The 13,156-nt window shown below is 51.7% G+C and overlaps 2 protein-coding genes across 2 annotated transcripts; one reads left to right on the top strand and one right to left on the bottom strand.

Annotated features, from left to right (window-relative positions):
• Window positions 1-7,896: 7,896 nt before the first annotated feature.
• A1O9_10742 (uncharacterized protein) lies at window positions 7,897-10,299 on the bottom strand (the record flags this gene model as incomplete). Its single annotated transcript, XM_013400430.1, has 4 exons — window positions 7,897-9,925; window positions 9,977-10,042; window positions 10,100-10,166; window positions 10,212-10,299. 4 exons carry the CDS (start codon window positions 10,297-10,299, stop codon window positions 7,897-7,899), a joined length of 2,250 nt encoding a protein of 749 aa, XP_013255884.1.
• Window positions 10,300-11,810: 1,511 nt separating this feature from the next.
• On the top strand, window positions 11,811-13,091 carry A1O9_10741 (uncharacterized protein; the record flags this gene model as incomplete). Its single annotated transcript, XM_013400429.1, has 1 exon — window positions 11,811-13,091. A coding segment is annotated over one exon (1,281 nt), but the record flags the coding sequence as incomplete, so codon positions are not given.
• Between the last annotated feature and the right edge of the window lie 65 nt (window positions 13,092-13,156).

The following is a 13,156-nucleotide window of genomic DNA, read 5'->3' as shown; positions in this document are numbered from 1 at the left end:
GGGGCAGGGACAGGATGGTGTTTTCGTCAGACAGTGGTTTTTACCATCTGGGACTAGCCTGGCCAGCTCCACATGAGACAGGCGCTGAAGCATCTGCCCAGGCGACTGACTCGCCGGCCCGGGCCTACCATGTTCCGGGGTCGGTACGCTAGATCTGCAGGTGAGGGTTGGGGGCCTCAGTGGCCGGGATCCAGCCCGTAATTGAGTGGATCTTGGGGGTGGGGGCGTCCATCTGCTCGTCGGCTGTGCCTACGGAGCACCGAGCACTGCAGCAGTGAGCACGGAAGGGCCTACGAGTATGCACTCCTCCGTGGACTGCCAGTCTTTCCACACCAGGATCTGGTGATTGGGTCTCCTTCACACCATTACAGTATCATTGTGCACACTGCCACATTTTGAAATTAATGCCTCTCCCCGCCTTCCATCACGCTCTATCCATTCCCGTCTCCTGAGTTGGATTGGCCTGAGGCGGCGGATTTCCTTGTTTCCCACTGCCCAAGTCAGGTTCTATGGCTGCCCTTCCGCTATGGCGACGTCCGCTCTTGATCAGTCGCCCCAGAATCCTAGGCCCTTGTCGCACTACGGGTTTCAGTACGACGATTCTCAGCTTGATTGTGATGGCTTGTGTGCTGACGTGGTTAGGCCCGAGTCACCCGCCGTAGACTCTGTCTCCTCTTCCTCCTCCTGGTCTCAAAATGATACGCGTGGTATCGCTCACAGCCACTCGACCGACCCAGGCCCGAACAACCTCCAGCAGTCAGTCTTCACGTTGAATAGCAGTTGCACCCCGCGAAAAGACTATAACTATGATACTGCCGTGAAAAGTATCGGCCAGCCCTCTGCGCGACATGCCCCTGAACCTGTTCATCACGAGATGCCATCAACACGGCCTAAGCGCCCCAAGAGATCCGAACGGCAAAGACAACCCACAAATGCACCAGATGTTGCCATTTCTTTGCGGCATACTCTCCGGTATATCGATCACCACAGGCGCCTTGTCCAGAGACTGCGCAACACGGCGCGAGAGGTGCACCAGCGCAGAAAAACAACAATCCCTCAACTGTCCGCTGCCACATCCAGCCTGCTGAAAGTCCTTGAGGGCGAGACCCTGCCTGCGGAACTTTGTAGAAAGATATCTGGCCACGTATTGGACATCAAACGCCATGTGAAAGAGGTGGAAGACCAAGAAGTTTCCTTTGATAGCATCCAGAATGAATTGGACCCTGCCGAGTGGACCTTGAAGCAGAATGAAATTTCTTTGTACGAACAGGTTCGATGGCCCATTGAGCTGAGTGAATCAGAGGCAGATACAATGCATGGGGATCTCGCTGGCATTCTTCATGGAGGCGAAGGCCAATCTTTAGAACCTGAGGTGCAAAATCCAGATATTGCCCGTGTGCCATCACCCATCCCCCTTCAATCAAAAATAAGAGAGGAAGTCCTCATGCCCTTGGAGTTCATGCACACGGAGACAGTGCAAGAGCTGGCTAGTCATAGTCTGAGGCTGGATCCGAGAGGGGATGGACAACAAACAATGGAAGCGGGAAAAGACATCGGCACTTCTGGAGAGGTGCCGCCGTACATGGAAAGTCTTGTTGCAGGTCCAAATGCGTCGGAAGATCGACCCATGGCTGCGGTGGCAGGTCGGCTTTCGAGACTCTTGGTTCGAGAGGCACACGCGCAGAACCAGCTGTCTCAGATTCAAGCAGATTATGCCAGCTTGCAGGAGGACGCTCACAAACGGTTGGCCGTCGGTGTCCCTCTCGACACCTTTTCGCAAGAATACCTTGAGAAATACCCGCAGACATGTGCCCTGCTTCAGAAAGAACTGGCGGATATCCAAGCCGAAACTATTGTCTGTAAACAACTGGAAGCACAAGTCCCTCGGATGTCGCGAGCGTTCTTTCACACGGACCAATTCGCCACAGTCAGCACAAATAATCGGCCAACGGAACTGGTCATTGATGATGAAGAGGACTTGGAGACGCAATGGGAGACATATGAAGCCCTTGCAAGGGATCTGTGGCCAGTTTCAACCACGATCTCCTACCCGAAGCACACCAGAAATTGGATGTCCATGACCTTGGACATCATGCGCACCCGCAGGGAAATTCTATACGCGTATGTATCATTCTGGCTCTTGAAATGCCTGCAGGCTTCATGGCTCTCATTTTCTCGGTTCATCTACATTCACTACCTCGATGATGTATTTCCACCTAATAACCAATCACTAAGGAAAAGGCTGCTGCAGTCATGGTTTGACAAGGATCTCACCATCAGCGTGCGGAGGCTGCAGAGCAAGCTACCAGGACATCCTGGCCCATTGTCTCTACTCACCGTTGGCAGTGCGCTGGACGAGAAGGATAGGAAACAGAACACATCACGCTGGTCAGTGGGTGCACAAGTTGACGCGATATTGACCCCGAGAAAGTCAGCGACTTCGCGAAAGAGGGGGCACTCTCTGCGGCAGATGGCTCGTACTGTGACCAGATCCGTACTGAGTGGATCGTGGCGACCAAGAGATGACTACCCAAGAACTCTCTAAGCGTATCCAGGTAGTCAGTCCACTTGCAATTGGACCATTCGTCAAAAGATAAAGACCAGCTGAATTGTTTCGTTCTGTACGCTCGCCACAACATCAGCCGATAACATTCGCCCCACAGCATCTTGATCGACAATGTACTAACAATGGAGCAATAAGACTTGGGAACCACACCAACCGTTGCCCTTGTTCCACCGCTCGACCTTACAACACATGACAGCCTCAAGCATTTTTTGATCTGGCACGTACACCGGAGCCTCTACCGAGTTCTTAACTTCTTGCATCACCCTTGCCCCTTTCTCTACTATGTATTATCACCCACACATGCATAATTCTTTTGTTATCACAAGACTTGAGTACACGTCTAAGGTACTTAGTGTATCTCTTGGGAAATCTCTAATCTGGATCGCGGTTATGGTTATGGTACCGTTCTGCTGGACGTATCTTTCTGGAGTTTGCTGGAGTCCGGCGACGCACTTGAGCGACATTCAGCTTATATTATTATTATCTGCATGGGAAGGAACTACACGTGCCAAATGCTGTGCTAACCATTATACCCCTAGCAGCAAAATGCACGGTTTAAAAGTTGGGATTGTGTCTCTCTATAGAGTAGTGTCGTGCTCGGACGATAGAGATTGCAACACGGCTGGAAACAGTAATCAGATCAGACCTGGTCTTCTTTCCACACGATGGCTCAAGGCTCAGAATGGGCACAGGGGGTTCGTTCTACATCGTGGTCTGCTCCTGTCCATGAGCAATATCCAGAGATTGATGCCATGGGTGTCAATCTTGAATCCACATACATTGATATAAAGTTTGCGGATCGCATTAGCGAAACCAAAAGCCCGGGACCAGCGTTATGCAGGAATCATCCAAAACAACCAGGTGCATGAGCCTAATCGGCCCCTCTGCACGGTCCGCTGGCGCATCGCATCGACGGGGGGGAGAGGAGCCGGAGACTGCAAGTGACTGGTTTAGGTGTGGGTTTCTGATTTCTTCTCCCCAGAAACAGAACTGAATTTGAAATCCTCGACCCACCAAATGTGTGTGGGAAACCCCTTAGTTAGGGCCTTGGCAAAGATAGTGCGCGGAGCGGAAGAGGGGAACACCTTACAAACTGTCTTTTTGGGAAGAAGGCGTCCGCTAGACCAGAATCGAATAGTCGTCCCACAAGCCCAAGCCACGTCAGACGTCGTGAATAATTTAGATTCAAGTGAGTGATCTCTGATGGGCGGTCTAGTCGGACTCAGGACTCAGGACAGGGCGACTAAGCTTCCAATCCCGCAAGAAACGCCGGCTGTTGAAACGGTACTTTCTTTGGAGGACAAGGCTGAGATCTCACCACTGGCCTATCCGTTCCAAGGAGGATGGATGCCGCAACCTCACAGCCTGGCAGGGCGCCGCAGTGCACAGGGCTGGGTACGTAAGGGTACGCTGGACTCTTACTCTTCCGTTATAGTTTGTTATACTACACGTCCACGGGTCTGGGGTCGAAGACGTTTCCCAATACTAATGCGGCTTTCGAGTCTCTAATGGATGGAAAGATCGACATCTAGATCACCCGACTCGTCAAAGCTAGGCCGCTGAGGATGTCCGACTCCGAGTCCTTCGATTTTTCGATTTTCGATCCTCAGTACTGATACCCCCCTTTGAGCTGCACGACAAGCTCCCAATTCGAATGGCAAGAAGGCATACAAGACGAAAGAGTGTTCAGCCGTCTCCCTCGATGTGATGCATTCCTGTGGCGAACATTGTGGACTCCATCGAAGTACTGCAGACTCGACGTGCGTCCGTACAGCGTCTCTGCTGTGCCACCGGCATGATCAAGACCCAAGCCCCTCTTCCCAACATTGGCGAAGCTAAGGCATGGACGCTTCCGTGACGCGCCGTGCGTTCATGAAGTTGGCATTCCAACCAGTGTGGCATGGCTGTCTTGCCAAAGAGAAGTCGGCTTGTCTCGCTTAGATGGGTCTTGCTGCCCTTTTATGTTCACGGCAACAGCTTGAGACGTCCGTCATTTTATGCTTCCTTCCCCGAACAGCGGAACAGGCGCGTTCTGTGGGTGACTGGAACAGACTATTGCATAAGACTCCTTTTCCGGTTTTTGGTCACGCCGGTGCTTCGATATGAATTAGGAGGTAGCCAAAGTGTGGACAAGTACGTACCCAGCCCTAGCAACCACACTGGAGAAGTGGTCTCGAACTCGGGCCACCGGCCGCCTTACTCAGGTGCCCTGTGATCTGCCGCTTACGAGTAAGCTGGCCGTCCCTCGGCTTGATTTCTTGTTCCTCATCATTTATACTTGGCCCCAATTTTGGACCACTGTTCTCCTTCGTCATTTATACTTTGACTGCATGTATCTCTCCTAAAGAGCATAGCGACATTATATGGCCGTCTCCGCGGCGTTCCGACGCAGCGGCTCTGGGATCTTCCTACTTGACTTGGACTACTGAGTGCATCGTAAATTCGAACAGCCTAACCAACCGACTTGAAAGCACTAGTACTGAACACGAGAAAACTGGTCCTAAGGGTGCGCAGCTCACATCCGAAGGTGGTAATGTTCCCCTTTGGAATGACGCTTGCTGTCGAAGCAAGTCCCCATCGAATCAGGGGAAGCAAGGCAAGCCTCACGATGGCCCTATCCTCCCTTTCGAAAGCGTTACGAGTAGTTGTTAGTCCAACCAGCCCAGAATAGATTTAGAAGTTAGGCTTGGTGATTCCCACCCCGGGCTGACGGACCACTTTAGCATTATGTCCTTTTGGATGCCGTTATCCGGGAAACAGCATTCGGAAAGCCAATCATCGGGTTAGGATGGGGTCGCCCAGTACCTGCTGGGAAATGCGACTCGCCGGTCTGCGCTCCATTGGAGGGCGGAAGAGGTGCGTCTGGCAAGGACTCAAAATGTGCCCGTGCCAAAGCCAGTGTCCTTGTGATGTGATACCGACAGCTAGCCATAAGATATAGTAGGAAGCCCTTTTGCTCGCCATTGGAGGACATGGTGCATCGTGAAAAACAGCGATTCCTCTGCGAATCGGTCGGAAGGACCAATGGATTGGATTGTTTTGGCTCGCTCCAGGCAGAATAGCGTACCGTCCTCCGCATACTTCGTACATAGGCTCCCATCCAGATTACATGGGCGCAAGCCACGGTGACGTATTCATGATATGTACCAGAAGTTCCTTCAGCCATCTGTCTCAATCAAAGGGTTTCCTGGCCATGTGATGAGAAATACGCATGCTTCCCAAAAGGGCAAGCAGAGGGGTGATTGATCACTTGGACGCTGTCCGTCCGAGCTGGGTAAAGTCCCTTGCCCTCGGAAACAGACAGACTGCTCACCGCCATCAATCCTCTAGATTCGCTGGGATTGCCTGTCTGGTGAGCTAATGAGCTTCAGAAAGCCCGAATGCCATAACCTGGGATTGGCGATCATGGAGCACTTCTGTGTTGCCCAAGGTTGCTTGCTTGCCAATCGACGAATCTTTCCGAGTGAGCACTACTACTGGGCCAGAGCGCCTCTGCAAGGTTTACCAGGGTACCGATATATACATTACGAAGGCCTTTGAAGCACGCACGCCGCGTCAAGAAGGCTTACGCTAAGGAAATGCTTTTCGTCACTTCCTGAAAGGCCCGCGAGCAGCCCGCATTGAGAGCGAGACTGATTCTTCGCTTCCGACATTCTGAAACAATGCCTTCCGAGAGCAATGCTGGGTTCGGAAGCACTTCTGTACCAAGCCTGAAGCGTGAGATGCATTCCATCCTGCAGCTGCCTGCAAAGGATCTTGGGGTTCTCCGACCGATTGGAAAACCAATGTTTCAAATGTCCAAGGGCAGCTTAGGGTCGAGTTCCGGGGTGCCACGATAGCCTGCATGCAGCCTTTCTGGCTACCAAGACACCAAGTGTGCAATATGCAGATGGTTACTTAACCCTGGCCGTGTGAACGACCCCCACTGAATGCCAAAATTTCTGGAGGACGTGCCCCAGAGACCGCCAATAGCCGTGGGAAGTTTGAGGAGTCCACCAGTGGCCGATCTGGCTTGGAAATGTACTCTGTACCACGATGACCATTTCCATCACGGAAAGTCTGGTCTTCTGGATTTTGGCCTTGTTGTCGGCCACGAATATTTCGAGCACACTGGGAACGATTAGTTCGTCGATTGGCCGAATGGTTTGGAGGATCGCTCGATGGCACACCTCCACAGCGCCCTTACTGCGCTTTCAGCAGCCTCTTACGTGGTTCTTTGGCAGTGTTCGACACTCATGGAGGAGTGCAAGGGTGAGTTTACATAGTGTGGTCCCGCGACCGATCCTCCGGAAGTGAGCTGCCCACCATCTTCGACCCATCCACCACCTTCAAGGTGGTATGATGTAGAGGCCACAGGGATATCGCCAACCATCGGCCATTCCATTGGTCATCGAAACTGCAGTCCCTACTCAGCTCGTCGACTTGCAGATAGAACTTACCAATCACCGTCCCCTCCGTATCTTTCAGCTCTAAACACTATCACGTCCTCAACTCTACTGAACCAGCCAGCAGATCCAAAAACCCCGCATGAGGCTCCGCGTGGAGCCTGTTCTTCATCATACCTTGAAAATGGCCTGGTATGCTTGTGCGAGTGCACTCGATGCACTCGAATATGCAATGCAAAATGATTCACGTTGGCAGTGGCCATTGGCTATACCTGATCAACCAAGTGGCCCTTCCAAGTGATCATTTGACAATTACCAAGAAACCTAGCTTTGCGAAACCATGTTTCTGGGTTCTTGCGTAACAGGCGATGCATGACTAGCTGTCAGACGAAGGGCAAACTCTGGGCCGTTCCGCCTTTAACCTGAAAATCTTCGGAGGGTGAAGCACAGATTCAAGCAAATTATAAGCTAGCCCCGTGTTGGATTGCTCGACCGTTTCGCAAAACCGCCGTTGCCGCAAGGGAGATGAAATGAACCCTAGACTCCAAGCAAAAACACGCCCTCCTTCCGTTGTTCGATCGAGTACGGCCCAAACGCAAAGGTCGACCTCAATCACTTACAACTATGTAGAGCCACCCCGTTCATCCATGGATCGTGGTTTGTGTAAACTCATAATGCGTTACCTTTCGGATCCGGATGTCATCATCCGTAATTCAACAGTTCGGGTCTGTTGTGGGATAAGATGTGCTGAATGTTGGCTCGGCTGCGGAATGCTTACGACGAGACCGCATAATTCCTCCTGCTATGCAAACGTATATAGCCATGCTGGCAAAGTGCTTGTCGAAAGAAGCACAACTTTTGATAAACGTACGGTGGTTTCGTAATACCCTGGTTCGACTGAACGAGGCCTGGATCAGAATCTTCTCCGAAGCCCGGGCACTCTGTCTAACCATTTGCTTGCTTATAATAATGGACCAGCCAAGGGAGACACTTTGGTGTCACTTGGCCTACGGGCATCGCTTTGACATTGTGCTGCACTGTAGAAGGTTGAGAGTAACATAGCCTGCTCTCAGGTTCGAGCTTTTGATATTGGGTTGCTCTCTCCACTGCGATTGGCTTCTTGCTAGACCTCGGCTCGTCCTTGATGTAAGAGGATGGGGCGTCGGCCATGTGGATTATCGAATGATTATCAATCTCTCCTGGAGTGCGGCTGAATTTCTTCAACCCTCTACCGCCGTACGTATTGATCTGAATGCACACACAATAGCCATGCCCCTCACGAACAACGACCATCCTTCGAATGGTGCTGTAAATTGGCTCGTTATATTTACCAACCGTAAGGACCCGCTTCTCACTAATGTGGCCTTTTGGAGGATCGGTGCTCCCGGGTACATGCCATAGGACGGCGAACACTTTTCCCACCTTATAGAACGAATGAGGGCGGGGTTGAAACCTCGAATCGAGCTGGCCTTGTTTGCCCGAGGGGAGTGGGAAAGTGTTATCGCCAGTGACTGAAAACTCTGTGATAGATGCGACGCTACCGCTTTGTCGATGGTGTTGGACAGGTGTGCTGGCTTCCACGTCATCTGGGGAGTCTGGTTGGACTGAGGGTAGAATCGCTGGGCCGCGAGGGCCTGGGTAGTTGGGCGGATTGATATCGTTGGGCTTATAGTTGGCTTGGCTTAAGGGCCCCGAACTGGGAGGAGAACCTGCGGAAAATGGGGAGTCTCGTGTACGAACCACATATTGATAGGTTCTTGCACCACGATGTCCAAGGCCGTCTTGGTGCTCCACATTGGAAGACTGTGAGCCCCGATGATAGGTGGCGGAGCTATTTGCAGCTGGTGTGTGCTGCTCATGTCTCGTTACAAAACTGTTCTCCTGATGACTTGATGAATCGCCTCTTTGTACTGAACTTATCTGATTTACTGGGAATGCTGATTGGAGATCTAGAGGGCTCGGGTGGGCGACTCCCGCCATTAAAGGCTGTTGGCTGTCACGACACTGACCAGCAGCTGGAGCAGGCATGGCTTTAGCTCTCTTCTTTGCTGCTTTTTGTATCCGATCATATGCTTCAAGGAAATCTTTTGCCACTGACTTCCTTTCTCCAATGTTCTGAATTTCCTTGAGAGCCTCCTTGAACGAACAATCTTCCACTTGCTGTAAGAGTGCAACTCGGTGGATGCATTGGTTGGCGTATGCGTCCTTTCCAATGGAGAATGCTTGGACAGCTTCTTTCAGAAATTGCTGTTGCTCAGCATCAAGGATCGTGGGATCCTTCGTAACGTATATTTCGAGAGCTGTCCAATCATTTCGGAGAATGTTTGCAAACTGCTGTAGGCGTGGAGATAGGGAGCTACGAAAAGAGCTCTCAGCTGCCCGCGCTGAAATTAAATGATTGGATGTCTGTAGGGAGATTGGTGTCTGGACGCTGGTGCCAGGTGCTGCTCCGCTGGTCGAGGTGATACTGGCTGAAGAAACTTGGTGAGCTGCGGGTTGTCCTGGATGATTCTTCTGGATATCGTGGAAGCCAGAAGCAATGGCGTTCTCATGCGTGGCGTCTACCTCATGCACTCGTTGCCCGATCGCAAGGCCATGCTGGTTGGGACTATCATCGTAATGCACAGCTCTCTTGTTGTGTTGACCATGAGGAGCACTCGAGGTGTAAGGATATTCCGAGTCTTGGGAATATGACAAACGCCGTGTCCTGGAAAGGAGAGGGTCTTGGTTTGCAACGCTTACTCTTTCATTGGGGTCTTCCTGGGGATTTCTTGGACTTCGAGCCTGGTAGTGGTATGATGACGGTGCTCTGCCTGAAGCTGCCCGAGATGTGCGAATAATGACCCTTTCGGGGGACTGCTGTCGATTGTCATGGGTCCAGGCAGCGGCCGTTCGGTGGTCGTCACCAAATTCTCCATCTCGCAATCTTGTGCCACTTTGCGAAGGAGCTCTTATAGCGTAATCGTCAGTTCTCCTTTAAAGAAATCAGTTGTAGAAACAGGGAATGGGCCAGTTTGTGACGCACGGCTCAGATCCGCGACGGAATATTGGGTTCCGGTAGACTGGAAGCTCTGAGGAGCGTGGAGTATCTCTTGTGGCTGTCAGTAAGGAGATAAAAGCTTCTGTGCTGAACAGGGGGCATGTATACTCTGCGCGCTCATGTGCATCATAGTCATCATTTTGCGGCAAAGCTGGTCTGTCACTCTCTACCCTTCCTTCCTAACGTCAGTATGTCCATGGCGTGGCGGGTCCATACTTACGAGACCCCGCATGACGAGATTGATAAGGCTGACGGTCATCCGCGGTTGTGGGATATCTCCTGCGTTGCGCATCGCCATGATTAGACATGGTCACTCAATTCACATCACGGCGAAGGCTGGATCCCGAACGAGACTGAAGGAGCAACATAGATGAGCAACGATGGGAGGTCCATCAACACTATAAGTGCGCTTGTTCATGTGAGACTACCCCGGGGGTAGCGCCGTTCACTTCATGAACCTAGCCAGGAGGGAACCCCCTCGGCATTGAAAGCTAGAGCAATGTCCACATGGTCAAAGTCCCATATCCAGGGTTGCTGGAGTCTGAAGTTTCTCGCGACGGGCTGCAGCTCTAGGCCCGAGGAGGGGGGTGCCATCATCATCGTGATGGACTTACCAGGACTCGTAGGGGATGAGAGAGTGCCACGAATTACCAAGCAGATGTATCGTCAAGCTTGCTTGGCTACGTTCGGGCTTCCGCAGCATTCTCAGCTTCATGCTCCCAACGAACCAGTGGGTTGATCTCTGCTGGAAGTCCGTGCGCACCAACACGGGACGGCGCGGCAGGGGAGGCTCCCTGGACTGCCTTTCGTGGAGCTCCTCCTGGCCCATGGAATGCGGAAGTTGGCGGTGCCACCCAGGTCTGCTTTGGTTTTGTCCCGGTTTGCACCCTATTGTTATATGGGGCTCCCTAGAATAATAAACGGGGTGGGATGCCTAAGATGACCCGGCTTTCCAACCAGCTGCTGCCACTCTGGCACACTAACGAAGCCCTGAAACCAACATAGACCCCGGTGCTTTGGTGGCCAGTTCGCAACTTCTGCTAATCTGTTAATCTCTCATTGATCAGGTTCTTTCGTATCATGAGGGCAAGCGTGGGATAACAAGCTCTGGAGTGATAAAACTTACACGGTAGTTCCAGGCTTGGAGGTGAACTGGGTCTGCACGCTGTTACAAGTATTCTCGCTCTCCCACTCACCCCGAGGCTGTTTTGGCGGTTTTCGATTGCGGAGACCGCTCGTAAATCGAGAGCTGCTCTTCATCATCTCTTTGGGCATGCATGCATGCATTTTTGGTCCTTTCTCAATGGCAGTCGGTCTCTCGGATCAGGGTCACGCTGGTCCAAGACTTTGGTGGGAGAGTACGTGCACATTGTTTATCTTCCCAAGTGACCACCGCGAACTGAGTTTTGTGCGTGCTAAAATCAGATTCTCTAGGGAACGCCTGCGAATCAGGGAGGTCATCACAAATTGGCCAACTCTCAAGGGACGACCATCCAAGCTCTGGGAGAACCAAGATAAAAGAGGAGAACCATCGATAGAACCGTCAGCAACGGACGATCGACTGTCGACAGGATGGGTGAAGGTGAAACGAAACTTGCAAGCCCAGGACGAGGAGGACGATTGCAATATGCCCCCAGCAGCAGTTGCGGCAAACGCAGCAACTTCTCCCACAGAATTGCGTTCAAGGGCCAGTGACAATCCAGATCGAAACCTCGAGGGTGGAAATGACGAATCTATTCCTCTGGAACAGCAGCGATCTGAGCCGTTGGAATCGGGTCGACTGCCCATGGAAACTTTAGGACCTGCTACTGCTAACCAAAACATCGCTCCAGTGTTACATCTATTACAGCATACACATCAAGATGTGATGCAACGGACACTGAAGATGAATGATGTTAGAGCTCCTCTATCCACAAGCTTGACCGGTTTCATGCAATCTCTTGAAAAGTTTATGCTGGGGTTGACTGAGTTCGTCGGGACCACTAGCCTTCCGGATGAGCTGCACAAAGATTTCAAACAACTGGCAGATGCAGACTTCAAGCACATCCGCGATGTTCAGTTCGGAGCCTTCCAAACAGCAGACGACCAGTACGGGGAAGAGGAGAATGCCCTTGTCCAAGCCCTTTGGCTCTCGACCAGATACTTAGATAAGCTCCTAGATGCAGATGCTCACAAGAGTGAACCGAGCGATGCATTCCTACTGCATACCCTTAGTTCGTCCCAAGGTCATGATGAGATTCCTCTGGAAGACACTCAGCATTCTCCGGCACTTCTACGATTCCTGTCCCAAACCGGTGATGTTGACGCCTTACGCGAGAAACTCATCGACTTGAATTCCGAGCGTGAACAGATCCTATCCGACAAAGAAGCGCGAGAGCATTTTGGTTTGAGTCTTGACGAAGACTCACTTGACTTCCTTGAATCGTTTGACCTTCAGAATGAAGCCTTAAGTAACGAATTGCGCGCCGCCGAGACCGTTCTGAACTCATTACGACAATATCTCTCGGATGAAGATATTAACAACTTCTCGGCGGAAGACGCTTCGAAACTACGCGTTGGGAGAGAGACCAGCCTTCAGGAGTACACGGTTTCATTGGAATCGACCTCCCAGCAAGACGTAAAACTAGATTCCGGAGATCCAATCTTCCCACGATGGCCAACAGGGCCCGTTCAAATCAGCGAGTATTTGGACGAGATCCGACCAACATTGACCGGTACAACACCAATTGACCCCACAGATTTCATTAATGGGTGGCTTTTGAACGAACTCCAAAGCTCTCCGAAACGTTGGAGAGTGTTTTCATCTGTCCTCGAAACCCTGCCTGTTCCTGAACTCAGTGCTCAGCAGCTTTATCATCTTGTTCGGGCGAATTGGACCAGTGACATTCCTGCTGCAGAGCTTGCACAAAGACGCAGGTTTGCAGATCAACAGTCGATGGAACAGCATTCTGCTGACTCAAACTATCTCTACCGCCGAAGCGCCACAGTGGCAATGCAGTCTCCCCTCTCATTACCCCTTCTAAAGTTGAACTCCAATATCACGGCGAATGCCCTTGTGGCACATGCCCGTCAGACGAAAGAACACCAAAGCAGTCAAATTGATCTCCTGCGACAATAAATCGTCCATTTCGTCCTGCAACTTTCTAGCGAGTTCCAGAACAAGAC

The sequence above is a fragment of the Exophiala aquamarina genome (assembly GCF_000709125.1).
Source record: "Exophiala aquamarina CBS 119918 chromosome Unknown aczIA-supercont1.14, whole genome shotgun sequence".
Lineage (NCBI taxonomy): Eukaryota > Fungi > Ascomycota > Eurotiomycetes > Chaetothyriales > Herpotrichiellaceae > Exophiala > Exophiala aquamarina.
Note: the sequence above shows the minus strand (reverse complement) of the source record. Positions and strands in the feature narration are given on the sequence as shown.